The following is a 27,528-nucleotide window of genomic DNA, read 5'->3' as shown; positions in this document are numbered from 1 at the left end:
GAACAGATATGAGGAGCTGTGAGCTCTGTGTGCTAACAGCTAACGGCTGATGTTTTGGGAAATGTTGCGCTGCTGACCAATCACGAAGCATCATTTCTTGACTGGCAGCAAAAACAACCAATCACAGCAGTGCTTCTCTGGCTGGCTCCGTCCAATCACAAACAAGAAGTGTTCTCCCTAAAGGAATACCCTTTCCGTAAAAGTTGAAATGTTGAAGCGTTTTGTGAAATGCTGTGGTGTTTTCTGAAATGCTGAACCTTTTTGTGAAATGCTGTAGCGTTTTGTGAAATGATGTAGTGTTTTCTGAAATGTTGAAGTGTTGTTGGGTGAAAAGCAAACAGCTGTTTGCTGCGGAGCGCAGCGCGAGCAGGCTCCCGTGAGCGGGAGCGTGCTCCTTCACTACAGACTATCGCACCACCTAACCATTCACCAAAAATGTTTTTACGGTCAGCAGTAACCAACCAAGCGCCGGGCAAAAAAGAATCTTCAAATAAAAGAAAGTCGCCAGAGGAGTTAAAGGAGAGCGACAGGGAGTATGAGAAGAAGAGGGAGAGAACGTTTCAGCCAACTTGATCGATGGAGTTGGCTTCTAAAACCGTCCTAAAACCCTTTTATAATCTATCGATTAGATTTATGATTCGAAAATTATAAAAGTAGGGTAGACATGTGGAGATTTTCCGGCTGAACAAAACGTGCATTTATCAAACAGGTTTGTTTTCCACGGACCTTATTTCCAGCTATTTTCCAAAACCCTGGGGAGAAATCCCATTGCTTTTTGTCGAGGGAACCAGCATCTTACTTCCTGGTTTTAGGACGCGTCACTGCACCTCTAAATATGATGCCAATATAAACAAGGTCTTCTGTCGGCTCTGTACATCAATGCCGACCTATGCTGACAAGTAAGTGAAGAGTAGAAAATATAAAGGTATTGGCTATAGGGAAATGTCCCAGCAGTTTAGGAAAGTGAAGGTTCTAATCTAATCTATTACATAGCCATTACATTTCTAACTCCTAATGACAGGAAGGCAGAAAGTGCATTATGCAAATAATAATACTCATAATAATAGCAGACATTTTTTAACAATGACCACAATATCATTATTTTAATAAACCAAATATGAACAATTGAGGAAAATGAGGAAGCTGACTTTTGATGATTCAAATGTTGTAGTACAAGTAGTAATGTAGTTAGTGCATCAATTACTATTGCAACAAATGTGTTAATTTTCTTCATTATTAGTCGATTTTCTTTGGACAAATGCTCCTGGCCAGTGGTTACAATGGTGGGGCCAGTGATAATACAATTACACCGACCCGGAGGGCCAGTGGCATTTTACCCTTAATGTCTACCCATGGCTACATCTGTAAGTAGTTTGTTTGAATGTAATAATTATGTTGTTTGTTGTTTGGGGAAGCGCATCATTTATTGAAAAAGGAATCTGAACTTTTAGATCTTTTACAATTATAAACTGAAGCAATATAAAAATGACTCCCATTAACTGAGTTTTAAACATCAGCATATCCGGTCATAGTCCGGTAATTACCTGCTAACGGAAACTCTGCTACACAATTATTATTCGTATTATTATTATTATTATTGAAAAATGACTGGTAAGTTTCAAATTTGTCCGGTAAAATAAATTATTTTCCGGACATTTGACCGGCAAGAAAAAATCCTAGCGGAAACCCTGGTTTGTAAATGTTTAACTTTTGACCAGTTTCTGAACAGATATGAGGAGCTGTGAGCTAACGGCTGATGTTTTGGGACATGACCAATCACGAAGCATAATTTCTTGACTGGCAGCAAAAACAACCAATCACAGCGGTGCTTCTCTGGCTGGCTCCGTCCAAAGGAATACCCTTTCCGTAAAAGTTGAAATGTTGTTTTGTGAAATGCTGTGGTGTTTTCTGAAATGCTGAACCTTTTTGTGAAATGCTGTAGCGTTTTTTGAAATGATGTAGTGTTTTCTGAAATGTTGAAGTGTTTCCTGAAATGCTGTAGTGTTTTCTGAAATGTTGAAGTGTTTTCTGAAATGTTGAAACGTTTTCTGAAATGCTGTAGTGTTTTGTGAAATGCTGTAGCGTTTTGTGAAAGGCTGTAGTGTTTTGTGAAATGTTTAAGTGTTTTATGAAATGTTTAAGTGTTTTCTGAAATGCTGAAGTGTTTTATGAAATGTTGAAGCGTTTTCTGAAATGCTGAAGTGTTTTATGAAATGTTGAAGCGTTTTCTGAAATGCTGTAGTGTTTTCTGAAATGCTGTAGCGTTTTTTGAAAGGCTATAGTGTTTTCTGAAATATTGAAGTGTTTTATGAAATGTTGAAGCGTTGAAGCGTTTTCTGAAATGCTGTAGCGTTTTGTGAAATGCTGTAGCATTTTGTGAAATGTTGAAGTGTTTTGTGAAATGCTGTAGCGTTTTGTGAAATGCTGTGTTATTTTCTGAAATGATGTAGTGTTTTCTGAAATGCTGTGGTGTTTTCTGAAATGTTGAAGCGTTTTCTGGAATGCTGTAGTGTTTTCTGAAATACTGTAGCGTTTTGTGAAAGGCTGTAGCATTTTGTGAAATGTTGAAGTGTTTTATGAAATACTGTGGTATTTTCTGAAATGCTGTAGTGTTTTCTGAAATGCTGTAGCGTTTTGTGAAAGGCTGTAGTGTTTTGTGAAAGGTTGAAGCATTGAAGCGATTTCTGAAAGGCTGTAGTGTTTTCTTAAATTTTGTAGCGTTTTGTGAAATGCTGTAGCGTTTTGTGAAATGTTGAAGTGTTTTGTGAAATGCTGTGGTGTTTTGTGAAATGCTCTAGCGTTTTGTGAAATGTTGAAGTGTTTTGTGAAATGCTGTGGTCTTTTCTGAAATGATGTAGCGTTTTCTGAAATGCTGTGGTATTTTCTGAAATATTGAAGTGCTTTCTGAAATGCTGTAGTGTTTTCTGAAATGTTGAATTGTTTTATGTGATCTTGAAGCGTTTGGCAAATGCTGTAGTGTTTTGTGAAAGGCTGTAGCGTTTTGGGAAATGTTGAAGTGTTTTATGAAATGCTGTAGCGTTTTCTGAAATGCTGTGGTATTTTCTGAAATATTGAAGTGCTTTCTGAAATGCTGTAGTGTTTTCTGAAATGTTGAATTGTTTTATGTGATCTTGAAGCGTTTGGCAAATGCTGTAGTGTTTTGTGAAAGGCTGTAGCGTTTTGGGAAAGGCTGTAGCGTTTTGGGAAATGTTGAAGTGTTTTATGAAATGCTGTAGTATTTTATGAAATGTTGAAGTGTTTTATGAAGTGCTGTGCGTTTTATGAAATGCTGTAGCATTTTGTGAAATGCTGTAGTGTTTTATGAAATGCTGTGGTGTTTTCTGAAATGCTGTAGCATTTTGTGAAATGTTGAAGTGTTTTATGAAATGCTGTGCATTTTCTGAAATGATGTAGCATTTTGTGAAATGCTGTAGTGTTTTCTGAAATGCTGTGGTGTTTTCTGAAATGCTATAGCGTTTTGTGAAATGTTGAAGTGTTTTGTGAAATGTTGAAGTGTTTTATGAAATGCTGTGGTGTTTTCTGAAATGCTATAGAATTTTGTGAAATGCTGTAGTGTTTTGTGAAATTTTGTTTTGACTTGCACTTCAGGGCCACCGTACCTTTGTTCATATATTTCAGAAAAAGTTAGTTCAAAAAGGCACGTGTCAATTATTTTGCCAAAAGAAACCCTGTACTGTCTCTGCATCAGCCGGTAGGAAGTAGGAAGAATGAATAATACAGGTTGTGTAAATGTCATCAATGAGTAGAACCCATGGTTTACTGAGGAAATGGTAAGAGAGCTTGTTCTTGTGAAAATTGATGTAAAGTGTCTCACTGCACACACTGTACAGCGTCCTGACACATTTCCAAACCCACAGGCACAGTCAGAAAGCATAAAAGCCACACACTCTTTGTTCCATCTCCTTCAATTAAAGTTGGCTTAACTACTTGCCTAATCCAAGAACCCTCGGTGAGAAACCATTACAGAGGAGACACTGAACACAGCAAATAAACACATTACACAGCACTGCTCTCAAAAACTCACAGAGCAAGCGTCGCTTTTCATACAGGCGAAAAAGGAAAGATTTCGAAAAAGCTGTACCTTTGCTTTTAGCTAGAAGAGGAGGAGGAGGCAGGAGAGAACAGAGGATCCACGGCGAGAGAGCCCAGGCAGGGAAGAAGAAGAGGAGATGTAAGTCCAAATCCACCAAATGTTTCAATGTATATATTATTACATGTCATGAAGATAAATGCATGTACGACTGTAATGCAACTGACCACCAAACACCTTAAACATCTGCATCAGGCATTACAGAATCTTTGAATGAAACAACAAGGCTGCCCTACGAAGGCCCCGAGCTCTACACAGAGTGTTAACATTTAACCACTTTAACGCTGAAGTAATATCACGTCTACTCTAGCTTGGGGAAAAAACGATATGGGCTGTTTATCAGTCAGTGATGTGTCAGAGCGTCAGTCTGGAGTTTTCATCGAAATATGAATTTGACAGTCGCTTCATAGAGCATCTTTTTCAAAGTAGAGGAAAATTGCTTCAATTAATTTTTTTACTATGAAAGAACATCACAGTTATGCATAGCAGAGTAAATGTTGATTATTACTTTTAATATTAAATCATGGATTAAAAAAAAAAAAAACTGGAGACCAATATCTAGTTTAATTGCTATTTTTTTTTCTGTTGTCTCCTTTTGAGTACAGTATTTGAGTAAAGGTACTTTGTTACTCTCCAACACTGTCAGAGGATGAAAACTGTTCCTCTTGCTGCAGACCGCCGGAACGTTTTGGGATGATTAGTTTCAAATATTTGTACTTGTTGTGGAAAGTGTTTACCAGATTACACATTTACACATGGATTGATGATCTTTTCACACAAGAGATAATCCTCCATACCTTCTTTTTATGAGGATAATATATTCATGGCTTTGTAGGGCAGTCAAGTTAAATATTAAAATCCCAATGTATGTAAACCATGCATTTTCACAATCCACACCAGAGCATCCAGCTCGACACTGCAAAAAAACAGAAGATGGAAGGAGGCATACCTTGTTCCGCCATCATATGTGCGAGGCCTTGAGAGGTGGAACGAGGGATAAAGAGAGGGAAGGGGGAGAAAGACAGAGAACACTTGAGAAAGAGCACACTAAGTTTCAATACTCTGTGGTATTGTGATGATACATGTTTTTTACAGGAGGCAAAGCATGGCATCAGAACAGGTCACACAGAGCTTTCTTCAGTAGAAACACCAGCATGTTAGTACAAGTGATATTTAGCCTCCTTTCTTTCTTGAGTTAAATAACAGAGCTCACATTTTCTGACCTGCTGCAGGGATTTAAATCTGCAATACCTTATAAATCAATATATATATATTGTAACATAAATGTTGCTTGCCTAAGGTGGGCAAGCATAATTTAAAAAAGGGCAAAGGTAACAGACATACTGAAAAATCAAGATGTATAAAGCCACTAAACATTCTGTCAAGCTTCCCATGAGGAAAGGAAGCATGAGATCTTAGTCGCCTTTACAATGAATACAGCAACAGTTGTTTCTCATCTGTTTTCTACTGTTTTCAGGTATGACTGGCACAATTTAGTTACATCATCACTTTGCTTCTTGTTCTAGCCAATAGTAAGATACTGGCAAATAATTGCAGTATCATTTGTTACGTTAAAAAATGTATAGTTAATCGCCCTTCTTTCAGGCAACAGCTGTTTACATGCAATTGCTCATTTCAGAAAACAAACTGTTAACAGCTCAGTGCATCTTATATACCTGAAATGAATTATTTTAAGCTGGTAAGGTTGGAAGTTGCATCAAAGAGCAGAATCACTGGGTTTTATTGCATATATGAAAACTGCAGCTACACAAACAATTGATATGGTGTCATGTGTTTAACGTTTTTTCATTTAAACTCACCTGGCATATTGTTGTTGACCTCTGGAATACAGGAAGACAGAGAAAAGAAGCACACAAAGCCAGCATTAGAAACACTCTTATTACTTGCATGTTGATTATCATGCAAAAATAAAATACACATAATAGTCCATGCAGAGGGCTGGCAGTGGGCACAGCCATGTGTATTTTATTCACAATGCAGAAGGTTTCAGCCATGAGCGTGAAAGCTTCAGCAGTCTGGAACTGCCATTCACTTCCATTTGGTGACATTCAGAGAGACTTATATCCATGTATTAAAACACTGAAGACACACACTTTAATAAGGCCTACATTTGATCATTTTTATCAGGTTCTGGTTATAAATGATAGACATAAAACAAAAAAGCAACAAAACCCAAAACACTGTGTAAGGGACTGAACAAACAAAAGAAGAACAGAATAAAGTGCCTGAGTTCCTGTTCACAGTGGCTGAAATGATGTCCAAAGTGATAGATCAAACACCATACTGATAATTGAGTTGTTGCAGCCATGGGGGCCCTAACACTAGATCCTGGATCCGCCTGGAAACAATGAATAGCAGCAAAACCTTTTTGAAATATGACTGACCATTTTTAAGCTTTTATTTTAGAATAAAGTGGTTGTCAAGTCGACATTTTGATTAAGGTTGGGTGACAGATAAACAGTCCGATATCAAAAAAATATCACCGCCTGAACGATGCTGCAGAAAAACACTCAGTCAAACAACATCAAGTGGGCTGTCTTGACAGGTCAATACCCCCCTGAGAGGGCCGCCCATCTGTCAGTGTGCCCGCAGGACACATTTAAATGATGGTATCATTTTGATCTATTCCCACTTTATTTTAAGTCAAGGACTGAATTATATTTAGGTCAGTAATCTACCCCTTTTTTAAATTGTAATACAATATAGAGAGGATAATAGCAAATAACATATGACTAATCATCTACACATAGTTATCTAATAATGACATGCTGGAATTATTGGATAATTGAAAGGTCGATGTAAAATAAAAATGATTGCTTATGACATAATTGAGCTCATGTACAAAATGGGTAAGATCATTGACCTATGGTGCTTACAGTTAATATATAGGCCATCTCTTGTTCCTGACTCTGTTCAAAAGTCAGGAACATATTCTGCAGAGGCAATAATGTTTCACTGGGGATACATTATTGAGCACAGTTGATATGAATACTACATTTCATTTTGCCACTGGACTTTTAATGGCCTTTAATCAATAAAGATGAATATTGTGTGTGTGTGTGTGTGTGTGTGTGTGTGTGTGTGTGTGTGTGTGTGTGTGTGTGTGTGTGTGTGTGTGTGTGTGTGTGTGTGTGTGTGTGTGTGTGTGTGTGTGTGTGTCGAAAGACAGAGAGATAGAAACTTGCGAACATATACATATTTAATAATGTATCAATCAACACACTAATCAAATACTCATAGTTAGAACTGACAGGATTCAGCTCGATACAATTACATCAGGGAGCTCACAACTATGTGTTTCTGTCCTGAACCAAACCAATCTATATCCTCCAGCTCCCCTTGAAAATTGATTCCCGAAAAGAAATCCAAGCAGACCATCATTCTTTGGGTTAACTCACCTGCATTTAGAAAACTGTATGTATTCATCGTTGGACACATCATCTAAGTGAGAGTGTGACTCTCTTTTAATTCAATACCTAAAAGGTGGCGGAGGACAGCGAGGGATTACAGCTCAACGTGGATTACTTAAAGGGATGATTCATCATGTGTTGGATGAAGTGGGAGTGCAGTGATCAATGAACAATTTCTAAATATTCTCTCTGTCATTAGTGCTGGCTTAGCCGATTGTTTCCTGCACGTCATTAACATGGAAGGTAAATCAGCAAATGGAAGGTGTGTGTAGTACACACACAATCCCCTCAGGATAAAAGCCTTAGTCCATACAGGGCTGAGGGCTCTATTATAACTGTTTTTATCATCAATATTGTAACAACCATAATCTCCTCACTGACCGCTTCCACCAGCAGCCATGTTTCATGTATGAACACTAGGGAGCTCCGGGGGGCTCCTGAAGCCATCTGCTCTGTAGAGTCAAAGGCCTGGGACTGGACTGGTGACAGCATCACAGCACTGACACTTGATAGACAGGGGAATACAAATCCAGAGATTTTCTGGAGGTAGTTTCTGTGTTAATACAACTCTTCCTGAGCCTCTCATGGTGGTTCCAGTTCCTTCTTTCTGACCTTAGCTGGGAGAATTGCCGACATTTGGCTGTTGACCTGACACAACATAGTGGGTATTTGATAGGCTGACTGCAGTATTTGCAGACTCTATTTATGTATTTATTTTTATTTTTAGTTCAACATATCTGTCCACCACAATAAAAAAAGGCAAGTTGTTTATTGTTAAGTGACAAAGCACTATAGTGGCCATGTGAATACAGACGTTGTTCAGCAAGGGACAAAGAGTAAATAGTGACATGTTTTTATGGAAGCAGAAAGTCTTGGAGGATGGATTAACATCATCATCTTTCATCATGACAACCGCAAGGTAAACAGTGCAAAATGTCGTTAACATTATAAAGATTGTAACCTTCACTGGCATTCATTTGATTTGCTGATGCAGTGTATTGCTTGATTATTTTACATTGTCCTTAAACTATTTGCATCCATACCCTCCATTCCAATGCCTGAGAGGGCCCAGTTTTTTTCATGCAGGGCCCAATGTGGACTGAACACAGCTTAATGTTTCCTCTTTGAGTAAGTATTTCATTTGAAGCATCTGTGTCACAAGTTAGACACTTCTATTATTGTTTGTTTGGCTTGGCTCATCTAAACTCTCCTGTCATTTCAGATCCCGCCTTCCTCCAGGCCCTTGTAATCAGCTCATTTCCCTCACCTGGTCTCCCCAGCCCTTCCCCTCACCTGTTACTCATTCCCTCATCACTCCACAGTATTTATACCACCTCACTATCACTTTTCCTTTGCCAGATTGTCTTGTCTTTTCCACCAAGCTCTCCAGTGAGTGTTACTCTCTAGCCTAGATTTTTGTCCTGCCCGGTTTTTGACCCCTACCTGCCTGTTTACGGACCTCGAGTTCCTGCCTGCTCCCTGTCTGGTTTTGGTTGCCTGTCTGACGGATTTCCTGGTTTTGACCCTGCCTGTCCTGACCTGAATAAACTGAACATTGCAAAACACTGGTTGTATCTGAGTCGTGCTATTGGGTTCTGATCTGTACCTGTGATCGTGACAATCGGCTGGAAGTGCTGAGTTTGTTTAGAGGTGAATTCATTACTGAATGAAAGAGCGAAGGCAGTAGAGTTGTGGATGAGTGACTGATATAAATGTGCTGTAAAGGTAATTCTATGTTTTACTTTGAGAGTCATTTGATGTACAGTATCTCCCATTCTCCCATTCTATCAGGTTCAGGTTTTGTTTTAAGCCATGATTTGTTCTTTCCTTGTTAAAAAAGGTAGAGCAAGGGTTCAAAATGAAGGCAATCCACCAATCTGTATCAGCCAGCCTCATTAAGCACATAATCTATCCCTTAACAATCAGCAAAGCAGATCCTCTCAGGGCTGCTGGAGTTCCAGGCTTCCACTCACCGAACAGTGCCTGGCAGGAGGCAGAGAGAGAGGAGAGCCTGACGTAAATCAACTCTGGGAACACATTCCTACGTGAGTGCTCTCCATCAAGGTTGGGAAAGGCAGCCTATCAACCTACAAGGGTCACCAACATGCCTGCATCACAGCGCTGAGGAGGGAGGAGTGTGTGTGGGAGTTTTAGGTAGAAAACTTTGTGAGGAAGAGGAAGTCACATGTAGAGCAGATCTTAATGTGGTGGAGGAAAACATTTTAATTTAAAATGTTTGTATTTAGAACAATCATGGTACACTGTCGAAAGCTGGGGACATTTTGCTCGATATATTGGTGGTCATGTGAGGATGATGCCTAATGATCTAGGGCAGTGTTTCCCAACCTGGGGGGTGCCAAAGATTGCAGGGGGGGCGCCAGGCCTCAGATGATTTGAGGCCAAATATCATATTTAGATTTTCTTTTTTAGATTTTTTTTTTTTTACATATAATTTTAAGGCAATACATGATTGTCACTAAAAGCCTTGTCTCTACATTACAATAAAATATAAAAAATAATTGATTAATTAATTTTAATAAAAATTCAAGGTAGTAGCTATTAAAGGCATAAAAAGACAGAAATGTATAATTAGTTCTTTAATAGAAATGTTTCTTCTGCCTGTAAAGTGTCCAAACCGGGCTTTTCTGGATAAGCACATTTTTAAAACATAGTCATTGTCCATGCCGGTTTCAGATTATTTGTCACAGTTGCTCCGATCAGATCGGTCTCCTCCATTTTATAGAATATTTACGACTTTTGAATCCACATAAACACATCAGCAAAATCCGGCTTACTTTGAGCATGTGTTTTAAACAGTTTAATGTCTTTGTGAATTGTTTCCACTTCCATTGTTGTCCGTTCTTTTAATTTCTTCATACAGCGGGAATCCAAATTAATGAATCCTGAGTCCAATAACCATCAGTCACTCCAATAGTGCTCCTTAATTACACTTACATCCTCCTTTAACAAAATACATAACATTCATCCAGTTTGTGACAGTAGTTGTAGCATTTTGAGACTTTTAAACTTTAATTACCGCTGATGTGTGTGTCCCCCCTTGTGTGTGTGGGGGGGAGGGGGAGGGCGCAACTTCCAACATGAGTCATTTGGGGGGGCTCTTGGGAAAAAAGGTTGGGAACCCCTGCTGTAGAACACCAGGAGAACTCTCACTGCTGTGACAGTAGAGGGCTCAGCCAGAAAAGTCTAACAAAAGAACACAGCGTAATTCAAAAAGAGTGTTCTCTAAAACACAAAGAAAAATAAGATGTGTGAGGTTGTACTCAATCACAAATATCTCGACCTGTGGAGCCCACCTTGTCAGTGAAAGGCCACCGAGGCAATCACCTGAGAAAAGCAAAGCATTTTCCACCAATAGAGAAGGAGAAAAACAAACCCCTTCGCCCCCACCCTTCCCTATAATTCAAACACAGATAAAAAATAAATAAACAGTGTCCCCGGCCTTTGGCTGCGTCCCGGGGACTTGGCATCGGCCCAAATGAGATGTAAATTACATATTTGTGCCAGGTTAAAAAAGAAAGTCGAAGATGCTGGGAATAAATAGCTAAACAAATATATTTAAACAAATGACCTCTGATCTGAGTTAATTAAATGGAAAAGACGATTCTCTCATCTAAATTGTATTGATTATCTCATAAGGAGTGAGGTAATTGTCTACTCTTCAGCTGCTGGTTTGGAAAGGCTGAAGAATGTGTATTGATTGTGAATAACTAAGAAGATAACAGTTTTTTTAACGCACAGATAACGAGCAGATGGATTCCTGCTCCCTTTCCATGTGCAGACTACATGTTCACCAATCACCACCACAAAACAGCCATTATCACTGTTCTGTGCTCAGGATTCATTATTATTATTAAAGCAAGTGAAAGCGCATTTTATTTGGCCAGCAGAGAGGAAGGCTGGGGGAAATGAGTAAAGGGATTTATTTTAATCTAAATCAATTTTGGTCTCAGTAAAGCCGGCTGCAGAGTGATTGAAACACTGCTCTAGCAAAATTCTCAGCACAAAAGGATGCGATACAAAACACCTGCCATCTTGTGATTTGGTGAAGAAAGGGGCCCAGGAGGCCCCATTCTCTCTATAGGCGTCCTTATCACTGCCTGCAGGACCCATGCTATTAACCTGTGCTTCACTGGCAAACTGTGCTTAGATAAGCTTTCTGATTTTACAGCTAAGACACACACACACACACACACACACACACACACACACACACACACACACACACACACACACACACACACACACACACACACACACACACACACACACACACACACACACACACACACACACACACACACACACACACACACACACACAGGGATAATAGTAATCATTGTGAGAGCCAATCAGGCCCACAGAGTGTGCAACCTCACAGCTCATGATAGACGGGTAATATGAGAAACGATGGTGAGACTAGAGAGATCAAATGTTGAGTAATGTGGAGAACACTGAAAGGTGAAGATGTTAATGATGTTTGTATTTAACATCTCTGTAGGGTAACTTGACAAAGTGATTGACACTGGACAAGTTCAAATCAGATGAATTACTGTACTACAACAACAACAACAACAACAACAACAACAACAACAACAACAACAACAACAACAACAACTAAATGGGTTTTCATCCAAGCGTGACTGGTGCAGCTCTCCAAATGTGAACTAACACTCAATGAAGCAAGCTCTTCTTTTTGATTTTGCTTTAACTGGCTTTGTAACCTCTGAATCATTGGCCACATCTCTAATTTGTTCAGCCTTTCAAATCAAGCCTCTAGGAAGGCAATTTCGGCATAATGCCCACAGATGAAATTGCAACGATTAAAAGTTTAAAATGGAAAACAAAAATAAATGTAGCTAAATTCAAAGTTAAAGTAAATGAGTGTGTTTCATAGAGTGCTGCCAGGGGGAATGAGAGCTGGGTCAGACTTTAAAGTTACCTTCACTGCAGAAGCGGCCCCTGTATTCGGTTTTGGAGCAGTCACATACAGGCTCCCCATCCACCACTGAGCATGTGCCGCCATTCTCACACGGGTTCACCGTGCACCACCCCTCCGACTCCAGCGGCACCTTAAGGCTTCCCAGGAACAGGGGCTGTGAAATGCCATATTTGAGGTCTGTTATTGTGCCCCTGAAGGGCTGCATGTTTCGCACCGTAGGCAGTGTGAGCGCACCGTTGCGGATATCCTGAGGCACTCCACCCAGGAACAGATCACTGACTATCTTCATGAACACACGCTGAGGCCGCACCTCGTCTGCTTTGGCCTGGCCGTCCAGGACCAGCACTGTGCGCAGGTTATACCTGCTCAGAGAGGCGAAGTGCCAGCTGCCGTCGTCCACCCGTCTGTTGGCCACTACTGTGGTCTCGGCACAGTCGATGCTGAATCCCAGCTGCAGCCTGCCCTCCACCACCGACAGCTGCAGATAGTCACAGTAGCCTCCATCGTCAAAGTACAGCAGCAGCGCCTCCGAAGCCTCCATCTTAAACTGGAAGCTGAGGTCACCACGGGTGCTGGCATCCCAGCGGAGGTAGCGTGCCCACTGACCTTGTGTGCCTAAAAATTCCAGTCCCAAACATGTGCTGAGAAACACCTGCAGCCGGATAGAAAACCCTACGAGACCCATTGCTGCAGAGAAAGTATTAATCCAAGAAGATGTCTGAAGGGGGTGCAGTCAGATTGAAATCTTCAGATGGTTCCACAGGTTCATTCACAATATGTGCAGATATATATTCTGATAAATATTTCTTACAAAAATACGTTTTAAAAGGGGAAAGGGCAGTAGCAGGTGAACAGTCGTTGTGGTTAACAGTCTTAGGTTTACATCAGTAAATTGTCTGGTTGTTGCAAGGCAGTGGTCATATGGAGGAATAGTTGGTGTTCTCCTTAGAGTTGATGATTTTATTACTAGTAATCGTTTTTTATGCTTTAGGACAGATGTAATCAAAACTCATGGTGTAAGGTTTGATGGAAAGGACCTTTATGGATAACAGGGCAGGTGGAAGTTCCCCCTTGATGTTGTCTGGTAGGATCCACTGTCCTCTTCTGGTTCCATCACTGTCAGAAAAAGAGAGGCAGAGCGTTACAACAGGTCATTCAGCACTAAGAGCACAACACACATCTTAGGTGTATTTTGCATCTATCTTATAAAAAGAGCACATTTTATGTATGTATTCAATCTTAAGACGTTACTTTACAAAAAGGTGCTCTGAGAGAAGAAAAAGCTTCAGCAGCTACATTAATACAAATCATCAATGGTATAGGTACATGGTATAAGTACAAGTAAAGGTACTTTGGTTAAGAAAATATGCTAATACTATTAATGATGATATCATGTAGATTGAACTATGCGTTATTTTACTAGTAGCAGGTTGTTGGGTACAGCTGAACTGTTAGGCTCACCCTTACCTTTCACATGGTCACATTGTGTTTGCTGTCATTTGAAGGTCTGAATAACAATATTGTCTATAGCTGACTGAGGCTAGAATGTTGTATTTTATAGTACATGGGATTTATTGTAGTTTTTTATTATGGTATTGAATTGTTCTCAAGAATCATGAAGTTGTATTGGTTTGGTATAAACTGCTACATTTCTGAGAGGGGTCTGCCTGCAGGCCTCCACTCTCAGGACAGTTCCAGTGCAGGCTCCACTGTCAGGACACCTCCACTCTCAGTAAAGGAAGTGTCGATTCTGACGAACAAGTTTTTTTCCCCGCCTCCCGAAGGACTCGTCTGATGGAAGTTTTCAAATCACAATGGAGACTCATCACGAAGGTGATGAGTCCGCTCACCATGCACTTTGGGTCAGCCTTGGTCAAGCCCTTTTGACCCCCCCAGCCTGGTTCTCGTAAAAGTTGACTTTTTTCGCTCAAATGACACCATGGAGGAATGTAACGGGAGTTGACAGGGGACTCTGCCCGCCTCACGAGTGCCTATTTTCGGACACTTTTGACTTTTTACACTATCGGGGACACTGCCCCAGTCTCGGGTGTCCCCCCACGGCCTGTGTCCAGCCCCCCCCCCCCCCTCATCCATATATTAACGGTTTTGTTGCATTTTTCTCCTCTCCTCTCGCTGATCGAATGACAAACGCGACCCACCATCGCGTTTTGCCGGCACTCGGAGCTCTGGCGGTCGGTTCCTCTGAACTGCGGGTTTGACTCTGATGGCCGGGAGGGTGTGCTGCGTTGGGGTGGGGGACTTCCCCCACTCTGCGTGTGTCTTCCTTCCTGGGCCAGCTGACATGAAGCGTGACCAAGACGCACCGTCTGACTCAGGGGTCCCACCACAGGTCCCGCAGCGGTGCACCCGGCAAACACGGTTGTTTCTCGAACACTGTTATCTAGCAGGTGTAACTCAAATACAAGATGTCGTTATTTATATATATATATATATATATATATATATATATATATATATATATTACATTAAATGTAATTTGTTAGACGCTTTTATCCAAATTGACTCAATACTGTGGACAATTCCCACAGGAGCAATTTGAGGTGAAGTGTCTTGCAGGGACACAACGACATGCTGACTGCAGTGGGACTCGAACTTGCTCCCCCCTGATTCGAAGTCCAGCACACTAAACACAGAGCCACAGCCTCCCGTATATAGGCTACATAGATATAATAAGTGTCATTGCAATTTTATGTTGTATTAGTGTGCATTTCCTGTTCGAAAAGTGGCGCTCCTACTGATAGTGGCGATTTTATTTTGTAATTCTTAACGTGCAATTATTTTCCTGAAAGTGGAGGTGTCCTCAGAGTGGAGGTGTCCTGAGACTGGCGCCTGCAGGCAGGCTCCCATGACATTTGTGCTTTTGTGACATCCCTTATCACTGTATGAACCATGTCACAGAATTGTTGGTTTTCTTTATACATTCACACGGGCTGCTTCTAAAATAAGCCTGATGCAAATAGATTGACCTCCAACATAATGCTAAAAAGATTTTACACTTGCTTGATTTTTTTTGTCGTCGAGAAACACAGTTGTCAAATAAATGATGAAGTAGAACAAATGAAATGACTAATCATCTGTTTCGTCCCACTACATCAAACGACACCACATTTAAACAAACTGAAAGCAGGTACGGTGCATCTGCAGGGGGTGTGCTTGAATTTTGACTTGAGCCGTCCCTTATAGATACTGTCTTTTCGCGTTAGTGAGCCGGATCATTTGGCTCGGCTCTCTTAAAGCGCCGGCTGTTTCGGCTCCCAAACGGCTCTTCATGTTACCACAGTTTACCACGGAGCCTCAGTTTCGCCGCTGCGAGGCTCCGGCGCTCGCAGCTCACGCACGTGCTCCACTAGCACCGCTCATCGCGTCCAAATCGCGCACGTTCCCTGTTGTCCCGCCGATGTCGGGGAAACGATCTTCAATACTCCGAAAAATAATTCCACCAGACTATTTTGCCCCTCCAACAGAGGGATGTCCTTGTCCTTTTTCCTTTTCGTCATTTCAGGCGATAAAAACTATATCTTCTCTCGAATTATTAATATTTTTGGACGCCCTCGGCTCGAGTTCAGAGCGTCCCGAGCTGAATAAGGGCGTCAAATGATGGCAAGATGGCCCCTTGCGGAAACGCTGATTGGAAGCCATTTGGCCATTTGTGCCATTTGGCAGGCACTTTCAAAAATACTTGGCAGGTGAGTGGATCAATCTGTCTATCACCTTCTATCATGGGCCACTTCTGATTTGTTGACAATGGCTGGTACATGTGGAGCATGATGGATATGTCCAACGCTGACATTAAGCGTCAATAATCAGAAAGAAAAAAAATGATAATGCAATGCAGCTGTTTGGGACAGCCATTGTCACACTCTGCAAACTACATGACTGCATCATGCTGCACCACTAAATAAAGCAATTTCATCAATTTTTCTATATTTAACTGATGTAATTTGTTAAATTCTTACCATAAATCAGGCAGGTCTTCTTACTTCAAAATGTTATGTATATTTTGTATTATTTAAAAGAAGCCTATATTCTCTGACATTTGTGTTATTTATTCAATTTTACAACTGTGCTCAGAATAGCAGCAAATGGCCCAATATATCAGCTTTCTGCAGCTTCAGTGGAAAATAATACAAGCCGTAGCCTTTAAAAAATCATATCAGCCCAGATAGATTACAGTTAAATCAAAACTTTAATGTTGAAAAATGCTTTGGCAATTACCAAAAAAAAATGTTTTTCTTTTTGATATTGTTCCAGTTGTTGGTGTTCCTCAGCAGGCAAATACATGTTTAACCAAAGTCCATCTGCTTTGACGTAATACTTATTAATAACATTAGCATTATCTGCCCATTGCTGCCAACTCATTAGATATACATCCACACTTCATTCACTCGAGAGTATAAATACTGCATCATGTTTACATGAAGACTTGTTCTGTCATCATTCGCAGTGTGTGTGTGTGTGTGTGTGTGTGTGTGTGTGTGTGTGTGTGTGTGTGTGTGTGTGTGTGTGTGTGTGTGTGTGTGTGGGTGTGTGTGTGTGTGTGTGTGTGTGTGTGTGTGTGTGTGTGTGTGTGTGTGTGTGTGTCTTTTGTTGCAGTGTCGGGAGCATCAGGGGTTCAAAGGCTAAACGGCATGGATCATTGTTCGGTGTGAAAGGCTCCTTTGACCAACCCCACTGGGACGAGTCCACACACACACACTGACAAAAGGCAGAAGCACTCTGGATCCTATTAACAACACACGCACTGGGACAGAGATGTGTGTGTAAATGCAAATAAAGCAGCCAACCAGTAGGCCCTTTGAGTTTAAATGGATGCCACTTACAAGTAATTTTACAGCAGGTGCCCTGATCACACTCGTCCCACAACACACACACACACACACACACACACACACACACACACACACACACACACACACACACACACACACACACACACACACACACACACACACACACACACACACACACACACACACACACACACACACACACACACACACACACACACACACACACACACACACACACACACACACACACACACACACACACACACACTGAGGCTGTCCGGACGCAGTCACAAAATGTCCTCTCAGCCTGCAGATGATATCTGAGGCTGCTTTTCTCCTGATTGTATGGCTCAGTGTGAGGCCCTGGAAGGACACTGCCGCTGCGTTAACATCTCACAAACATTCAGAAAGGGGCCATTTTCTTCTGTTGCTGCAGTGGTACACTCCATAAACATTGGAGCAGGTTGTGCTACATGGAAGTTGAGGCGGGGGGGGGGGGGGGGGGGAGAGAGAGACAGCAGAGGGAGAGACAGAGAGAGCGATGTTCCACCTCATCCACTCCCACTCATCATGCATCGCATGAAACACCCCAGCGCCACTCTTCCTCTGCCCTCTTCATCACGTTGCAAGCGCACACCAGTCAGAGACACACCTCCCCACCCTCTCAGCTGCCAGCACTCTGTTTTCCTTGTTTCCTCTGAAAGCACCAGGGCTGCTCCATCATGCACATCCTGCTGATGTCCTTTGGTTTCCCTTTATCAATAGGCTGTACAGCAAAGGCTCAACCTAATAGAGATATGGCCTATAAAGATACAGACAGGAATGCAATATGGACAAATATCTAGGATATTATGTACATTGTCTAATATCTTAAAATATGTGATTAGACAAAAACACCTCAGCAACTCCCAGGTAAGACAAGATCATTATAGGGACAGTAATACAGAGACTGATTAATCAATTCAAAATATACAAATATATTATAATAGGGTTAATATTCTTATGCATTATGATTATAACTACATCTAAAAAAAAATGTTTGTTTCCAATTTTTCCTGAGTAGGCTACATTATGTACAGGACATATAAAATTAATTATACAATGAATAAAATGGGAAGTTAAATAAAAGTGAGGGATGTAAGATACTGTGTGTGTGTGTGTGTGTGTGTGTGTGTGTGTGTGTGTGTGTGTGTGTGTGTGTGTGTGTGTGTGTGTGTGTGTGTGTGTGTGTGTGTGTGTGTGTGTGTATTTGTATGTGTGTGTGTGCAAGCATCTCTGCTGGACACGCCTTCTCTGGGCTCTGGTTCTGCTGCAGCACCCTTCACAGCATTACATCACCAGTAAGAGCACCAGGTCCAGCACCGCCTCACACACGCGCACACACACGCAAGCCTGCACTTCGCAAACCAGCGTACCACACTAATGTCTACATACACACCTTCCCGCTAGACGCACACTCACAGCATATACACCATCAAAAATAACACCTCAGTGACACGTGCACACATGACTGCAGTACCACACAAATATTAAACATGCATATTAACTACCAACGCGTGAATAAACGACACACACACACACACACACACACACACACACACACACACACACACACACACACACACACACACACACACACACACACACACACACACACACACACACACACACACACACACACACACACACACACACACACACACACACACACACACACACACACACACACAGTCAGCGAACACACCCACAAATATATTCGTATCTCCTCACCAGCAGCAGTTTATACAAAATCACACCCTTTCTTACTCGAATTGTTTATTAGAAGAAATGAAACGCCAATGATGCCTCGGCATGTTAAGGCCCACATCTGAAATAATTGCATTTTATTTATATTTGAAAAACTGATCTAAAAGGGTGTCTACAGAGATTGCACAGCACATTTCTCGGTGCGGCTGGATAATATTAATGACCAATGTCAACGAGCAATGTCACACACCTGAATAAAAGATAAATAGCGAAAAAGACGTGGGGGAGACACACCGTCTGAACGCAGAAAAACGAGCACATTAGAAAAAAAAGAGCATTCTCTAAAATCCTGCGTAATATCTGCCTCTCCCCGCCCAGAGGGATTACTGTTACCTTGAGAGCCCTTGGCTTTTTGCGCCTGATTTGTCAGCGCACTTAATCGGCTGCCAACCAGAACAAAAAAAAAGAGGACAGCCAAATTACCCCAAATAGCCTCCATCTACCCCAGCACCCCCAGCATTAAACTAGAGAGGAAAGAAAACTAAGAATGAAACTAGGAAGGAAATGAAACCGAGATCTCACATTTCACTGATTTTTAACCGAGTCGGGTTACTTTCAATTGTGAGCAATGCGCACAAAGCTTTTCTTCAAGGGAGGGGGAAATACACATATAAATTATTTGAAACAAACGAAACATTTGAGATTAAATATTTTTTCGTTATTTGATGATGGGAATGCATGTTTGGAACAGTGAAGGAGCAGGTGATGGAGCCCCTTTGGGCCTGAGCAGGAGAAACAGACGCAGTCTCGGGCGGGTCACGCCCATTATGAAGCTCGTTTTGGAAAAAGCCTGATTAGGAATTGGACCTGATTAATGTACAAGAATAATCTAATCCTATTAACTCTTTAAATCCGACACATCGAAATGTGGGCTGAATCGAGGAATGAAACAAATCATTGTCATCCTCTTGCTTTTGCGAATTCCAACGAATTTAGTCTCGCGCATCAGTTAAACTGGAGCTGCTGATCATGTATGAGTGTGAGATATTACAGGAAAGGATGCACGAAGAAGGAAGGCCCGACACATACTGCTGATCAGCTGCAGATTGTGGATTTCTATGGCGCACTGCATAAGGCCTCATATTTTCCTACAATAAAAAAAGCCAAACCTGATATATCATTTGGACATTCTGCATTCGTCGCAATGTAAATTACAAACAAATAAGGCAGTGCTCATTTTAATGAAAATACTTCACTGTAGATAGATTTGAGCCTGATCTACAAAACAGGCCTAGACTGTGGCTTTTCGAAAAAATTATTTGAAATTGAAAAGGAGAGTCTTCCTCTCTGCGTGCAACGGTAGAAATGCAGTTTTTTGGAGAGAGCCGTCACATCTCAGTCCTCCCTGCGGACGCCATTTGATCCACCAGGGAACCGAAGTAATCAGAATCATCTTTTCACTAAAATGTGATTTCCTCTCCACGTATAGTAAGCTAATTAACGTGAAAATATAATCGTTATTTTTAGGATTTGATTCATTTATTATAATGATCTGAAATAAAATAAAAACGTGCCATCCGTTTGATTAATCCGGTAAATATGATCCGAGTAAACATGTTGGAAGGGGATGGTTATTCCATGCTGATGTCCACCTCCGTTTACACATAAGGTCATGTAACAAACTGCTTCTCCTATTACAACACAATATGCATCCATATTGAAAGAGTTTATTAACCGCGTTGGCTTGTTTGCAGAGGGATGCGTCGCGTGCATTAGTTTCACATTTTAACATGAAGCTGCAGAGAACAATGCGCGGACACCGGACACCTGGCGTGCGTGATCTATAATTCATAATTCCAGCAGGTGAAGGAAATCTGTTTGGATCGTGGTTGAAGAGCCTTTTTTAAGGCCACTATTCCAATTTGACACACACGCATGCTTTAAACGCTCTGTGCACGTCTTTGCAAGATTATAAATACAAATAAAATGAATCTTTCAGATAGTAAACATCGCCTCTGGGGATCGGAGAGGTCGTGTGTAATTCGATACCCGCCTGTCACGCTGCATCTGCTCCGAGGGGGGAATTCACAGGCCAACATGGAAGAAATTCCCATTTTGAATCCACACACGCCGCTGTTACTTCAAGGAGACTCAGCGCGCCTCCATCTCCACATATTCACGGTTCCGGTGCGCACAAGCTGGAAACGTCCTTTAAAAAGTGGCAAGTTCCGTGATACCTGTGCGCCAGGAGTGGAGCCTCACATTTCCTCTGGCACCTGCTCCTGTTTCACTACGCTGAACTCACACAGTTCTCTACACAACAACATGAACAGGTTGGAGGAAAACACGACGCTACTGACCTTAGTTACAAACATCGCCAAGAGTATCCAACTGCTAAAATCCAGTTTTAAACTCAACGGAGCTGTAGTTTTTAAAATCCAAGATCCGTTCCAAAGCAGACGTATTCGTGCCGGTGCGCTGCGGCGGGGTTGGGGAGAGGGGGGCACCAGGCCGTACCAGGCTGATCTATCCTTCCTCTCAGGTGCGTCTACCACGGTGCATCATCCGCACAAAAGCCGCTGTTAGCTCGGTGCGGATGGTAGCGGCTTCGGGCGAGAGGCGCATGCACGCACAAACGCGCAATTCGGGCGCGCCCTCAGCAAGCGCCATTTAAAGGCATACAGGCACGTAAGCGGCCATCACACTCTCACACACACACACACACACACACACACACACACACACACACACACACACACACACACACACACACACACACACACACACACACACACACACACACACACACACACACACACACACAGCCCGCTCCCTTCACACAGATGATATCAGAATCAGATAATAAGATTATGAATATTATTATTAAAAAAGTAATAATTATAATACTTCCAGTAACAACCAATATATGTAGGCTATATAAATTTTTTATTTTACCAATTTTATATAAGTGTATAAGGTTAGCTGAAAGCAATAATATTACACTTTCTTCAATTTCTAAAACACATTTTTTGAAAACAGGGCTTATTTTCTCAAAATACTAAACACAATTCACAAAACTGGAATGGAAATGGAAAGGAAAACTTTGAGGAAAATTAAATATAAAACATATTTTTACAAAAACCAGAAAAGTACTCAGGCTGCATTTTACCACCTGGCCTCAGCCCCTCATCAACCTGCAGAAGAAGCATCACCTGCAGCCTGACGGTCATACAGCTAGCTTCAACCGTTATGCTGCAAATAACTCTTCAGATCACTCAGAGCTTCAGTTTATTTCCCCTTAAGAGATCCTCACGCCCTATCACTTTTACAAAATAAGTGTCCAATAATCAACAACAAAACATCAATGATCGTATTACATTTTAGACGCTTTTATCCAAAGCGACTTAAATACTCAATACTTAATCCCCACAGGAGCAATTTAGGGTGAAGTGTCTCAGGGACACAACGTCATGCTGACTGCAGAGGGGTTTAAACCTGTGACCCGCTGATCCAAACACCTACATTCCAACACCTACGCACAACCCACTTCGCCACACGCCGCCGAATAGTGGTAGTATTTTCATAAGCAAAGTGCAACACATAAACAAACTGGTTTACAAAACTCACATACCTGCGTTTTGTACACTGTAAAAAATGGCTGTGAAATCCACAGTTATTTACAGTGTTTGTGCATAGCAAATTACTGGATACTATTTTAGAGTATAACACCGTGTTTCCAACCAAAAATTACAGTACCTCTGGAGTTACTTTAAAATATCAGTAGTAACGTCCCAACTGTATAAAATCTCAGTAACCAACAATGTACTGTATAACATCACAGTAACCAACAATGTCAGCAATGTACTGTAGAAGATCACAGTCACCAACAATGTTCTGTAGAAGATCACAGTAACCAAAAAAGAAAGAACCAACCGAAAAACCCAATTTCTAGAATAGCTAAAATATCTAAAATAAACCAACATATTTTTCTTAATATACATAATCTTGATGCAGTGTACAGATGTAGCACTTCATTTCAGATTCCAGTTTACAGCTTCCTGCCTACGACCTGCCTAAAACCAGTATAGAGGAATGTTAAGCCCTCCCACTATTTTCCAAGAGGGTGTTGCCAGATTTTCAATTTCAGGTTTTAACCAGGAGATGGCGCTTCATTCACAAATACAGAAAGACAAGTTTCATGGACTTTCAGTTGTGTTTTGAAGAGCATTTGAACACATCAATATTTTAGATACTATACTAAAGTATATCTAATCTTGTAATTCAATAATATATAGTCTTTATATATTAAATAATCATAATAATGTCAATGTTTACATTACACTTCTTTATTTGTTATGCTCATACTTTTACCTTTACAATCCTTTGCTTTAATATGCAGTAAATTTGTTTTATATTTTTGTGTTTGCTTCCTCCTGCTCCCTTTCGGACACATACTGTATGATTTATTATTATTATTAATATGAAGATATTATTAAGATAAGATAAGATGTCTTTATTGATTGAACATTTTAGTTTAGAATGTGCTGTCCCACAGTAATTCAGAAGGCTCACAGGTCACATTCCGACCATTATTTAAAACAATAGGTGCTTTCACACCGTCTACAGTTTGATTTGTATAGAGGGAGCTCTGTGGCTGAATGGCCAGCGATTAGGTGTGGCGCATTTATCATAGGTGATCAGAGCTAACTGCCTGCCGTCAGATTTCATTTAAAAAACAGATCTGATTTTAAGACTATTTCTGCGCTCATAAAGAAAGATAAGAATAAGAATAATGCGTATTGAACTAGTTTCATTAATTAGTGGGGTTTTTTAACACTAGAACCAACAAACGGGTCAATTTGTGTGATGTGTGTTGTGTGTGTGCAATGTAACTTTTTTTCAATAAAATATTAAAGTCTCCCAGTCCGTGACTTTTCCTGAAAGTGTGTTATGTAGCACCCTATGTTGTTAAAAATTGCATTCTAATAGCGGGATTTGACGGTTTTAGGTAGGCCTGTACAAAAACCTCTGGCGGTTCTAGTGTTAAGGTAATTAGGTACAGTAGAAGCCCTTTTTTATCAGAAACGAATTTAGCAGTTGAACATAAAAGTCAACTAACTGAGGGTCACTTGCAATGACAGTGTTGTGTCTACTGTAAGCTTGTCACTCAGAGTAACCTGCAGTTAATTTAGCTGCTGGAGAAGAAAGATCAGGGGTGAGGGGGGGAGAGAGCTGTGGTTGATGGGCCATTAGTTGTGCAAATACAAAGCTGAGAGCTGCCGTTTCATTCAGACTGTTTAAAAAAACTGTAACAACGGACTATTTTTCAAGATCAAGATCCCTCCGCTACGCTTTGGGATCCTGATCTGCCGACGAGGCTCCATTAAAATATAAATATTTTTAGTGAATTACTGAGTTTAGGCACGTTATTAACGTTTTAATGAAGTTGAATACAGTATATTCATATTTGTCAGTGATTTCATGTCAATTCGGCGAACATAAACTTAAATGATCGTGGTGAAGATGATGATTAAATTAGGATTACAAATCGAGAGCCGGGCTGCATTTCCTCCCGTTCGTTTTTTTCGACCAAACAACATTATTTTGTTAAATAACAACATGGTGATGTTTTGTAAATGATTACATGTCTCTTATTTAGCACAGAGTATGATATCCGTGACATATGGATCTTAACAAAGTTCCGCTGTACATCCAGCGTACTGTATCTGACTTTATTTCACATGAGCTCCAGTGTGGAACCCCACTGCACCCCCTGGTGGATCAATGATCCATTGCAGCTGGCTTCATTATAATTACATTTATCTATCACGGGGGCGGTCTCAAGTCAAGCTGGAGGTTTTCCCTTGAGCGAGGGCATATCACGTACCAATCACGGCCCTCACGTTTCAAACTGTCTGAAATGAATCGCTACATCTGTAATGACTAGTTTGGCTATACTAGATATTGTATACTTATTATTATTATTATTATTATATTTTGAAGACCCTATGTCTTTGCAAACCGGAAGAACTACAACTGTGGTGCTGATTTGTACCAAGCTGCATAGCGTGGCTCTAGGGAATTGTAGTTTTTAAATATATTAGTGTTTTTCCTAAAATTGGAAGTTATAAATACTGAATTAAGAATACACTGAGGGTTTAAGGGGATGGTAAACACATTTGTGTAATCAGATTTTAAATATTAAATTGTGAAATGGGTGAAAATACATTTGAACCATATTTGACCCAAATTTGACAGTGCCCCCAGTTCTCATTCATAACACTCCGTTCGATGTCTTACTATGGGATGCGCCTCATTGCGGAGCAAACAGAAGCATCAATCTCATTACGCCAATCCTGATTGGCTGGTGATCTTGATGTCAGCGTCAGGCAATCCACCCCCTATAAGTAGCTCGCGCTACGTCGCATGCGTCATTCAAACACCTCTTCTCGCTTCAGAGCACATCTCGATAGATCGTAGCCGGACTAGCTTAACAGTCCACAGACTGAACCCAAAGCTAACTTTCGGTCGACGGGCGCTTGCCGGCTGCTTTTCTGCCTCGCAAGAAGATTGTTAATACTAACACACCAGTTAGTATTGCAAATCGACCTCGCCGTTTTTTCTTCGGAAATAAAGGTAAGGTTTTGATTTTTTCAAGCTAGCAACACACCTGTCGCTAGCTTGCCTTCACTCACAACTGACACAACGGTAGCGTGGACATTTTTTATTTTTCTCTCTCACACCAGAGGAGAAGAAGATAAAGATATTAACACCCCAGTTAATATTCTTTGAGAATAAAAAAATCTACACCGTTGCTTTTCTCCGGATTAACAACAGGTTGTAAAAAAAACATTCTCGGCAACATACCTGTTACGAGCGGGTCCTCTCCACGCGAACAAGATGGATGCCTCTCTCCCTCACACCAGAGGAGTCAGGGACTTGGAGGCTCGGCTCTGTGGCTGCGGGTTGAAAATATCAGGCACAGACTCACATCAGGTCTGCTCGGGCTGGAACACGCCCAGGAGGCTATCGACAACCCCGGCTCGTGCGGGCATTGTGACCATCAAGAGCCTCTGCCGACGGTTAGCACGCCAAGCTAGCTTGTCGGGACAGGACCACCTCATGTCCACTGATTTGCCGGCTGGCAATCAAGACACGGGGGCTTCCGCCGCAGAGATTGAGCCCCGCACTGTGTCGGTCTGGGGCTCACCAACAGCGCCAGCTGCAGAACCGGAGTCCCGCGCCGTGTCAGGCTGGGACCCGGTGGCGGCAAGAGACGCGAGAGCCGAGCCCCACGCTATACCAAGCTTGGGCTCCCGGCTGGACCTCACCATGGTTTCGCCTGCGGAGGATTTCCTGGAGTTGGAATATATGGAGGACGAAGAGGATGCCTCTGAGTTCCTCCTGTCCGACTCGGATGAGCAAGAAGATGATATCTTCATGTCATCGACTCAGGCTGCAAAGCCGGGAGCGATGGCTGCTCTCCAGGGCGATAGCACAACAGCTTCGCCCTTTCTGATCATGGACCTGCAGGCCGTGTGTCAGCGTGCCGCGTCCAGGCTAGACATCGCATGGCCCGAAATGGCCAAGGAAACCTCCAGGTCCCGTTACGAGGGGAAACATTTGCCCCAAGCAACGAGGACAAAGAGGCAACGAGGACAAAGAGGCAACGAGGACAAAGAGGCAACTCCTTCCGGTCTTCCCGGAGATGTTGGATGAGGTGTCTGTCTCGTGGTGTCCGCCCCGAGTCCCCAGCCCAGGCAGGAGACGAGGGCGAGTTGGCCTAGAAAATCTCCGGTTCCGGCTGCAGCCCAGGCGCAGCCAACCCAGAATTTTGGCCAGCAGTCGAGGAAGAAGAAGCGGGCGGCCTGACAGCCTCCTCTTTTCCCCTCTGTGACAGAGCTGGAAGTTCACGGTTCCCCAGCTCCAGATGTGCTCCCGCTGCCTTGAGAGATGCTTCAACGCCATCCTCAAGTCCGCAAAAAACACATGTCACAATATTGTTGTTGTTTCTCATATAAACCATTTTCCGCTAACGCATCCAGGCTTCAGGCCAAGGGCGCAGCTCAAAAAAATTAAAAGAAAAACAATAAAAACAATAAAAACAATAAACAGTCCGTCAACTGTTCCCCTTTTGAGAGCAGCTACGGCCTCTCTCAAAAGGCGGATAATAGACGGGTCTGTGAAGGCACCACTGCCACGCGCATCAGCAGTGGCGACTGGGGTTGTAAAGCCACCACCGTCACGCGCATGCGCAGTGCCGGCTGGGGTTGTGAAGGCACCACCGTCACGCGCATGCGCAGTGTCGGTGGGGATTGTCGAAATGGGGTACCATCGTGTTCAGACACTAGAGGGCCCCATAACACAACAAATAGACACTCAGAGGGTAAGAGACGTGACATCTCCGCTGGCTCTAAGGAGCAAACAGTGGAAGATGCTCACAACATCTGCTTGGGTTTTCAGGACAGT

The 27,528-nt window shown here is 41.9% G+C and overlaps 1 protein-coding gene across 1 annotated transcript in view; it reads right to left on the bottom strand.

Annotated features, from left to right (window-relative positions):
* nrxn3a (neurexin 3a) overlaps positions 1 to 21,743 on the bottom strand; it is a 277,628-nt gene extending 255,885 nt beyond the window's left edge. Inside the window, 5 exon segments of the mRNA XM_079692792.1 lie at positions 4,046 to 4,114; positions 5,061 to 5,087; positions 5,932 to 5,952; positions 12,503 to 13,618; positions 21,420 to 21,743. Of these exon segments, the coding sequence (XP_079548918.1) occupies positions 4,046 to 4,114; positions 5,061 to 5,087; positions 5,932 to 5,952; positions 12,503 to 13,187 (802 nt within the window). The 5' untranslated portion in view covers positions 13,188 to 13,618; positions 21,420 to 21,743.
* Between the last annotated feature and the right edge of the window lie 5,785 nt (positions 21,744 to 27,528).

This window comes from Notothenia rossii, assembly GCF_949606895.1.
Source record: "Notothenia rossii genome assembly, chromosome: 7".
Classification (NCBI taxonomy): domain Eukaryota; kingdom Metazoa; phylum Chordata; class Actinopteri; order Perciformes; family Nototheniidae; genus Notothenia; species Notothenia rossii.
Note: the sequence above shows the minus strand (reverse complement) of the source record. Positions and strands in the feature narration are given on the sequence as shown.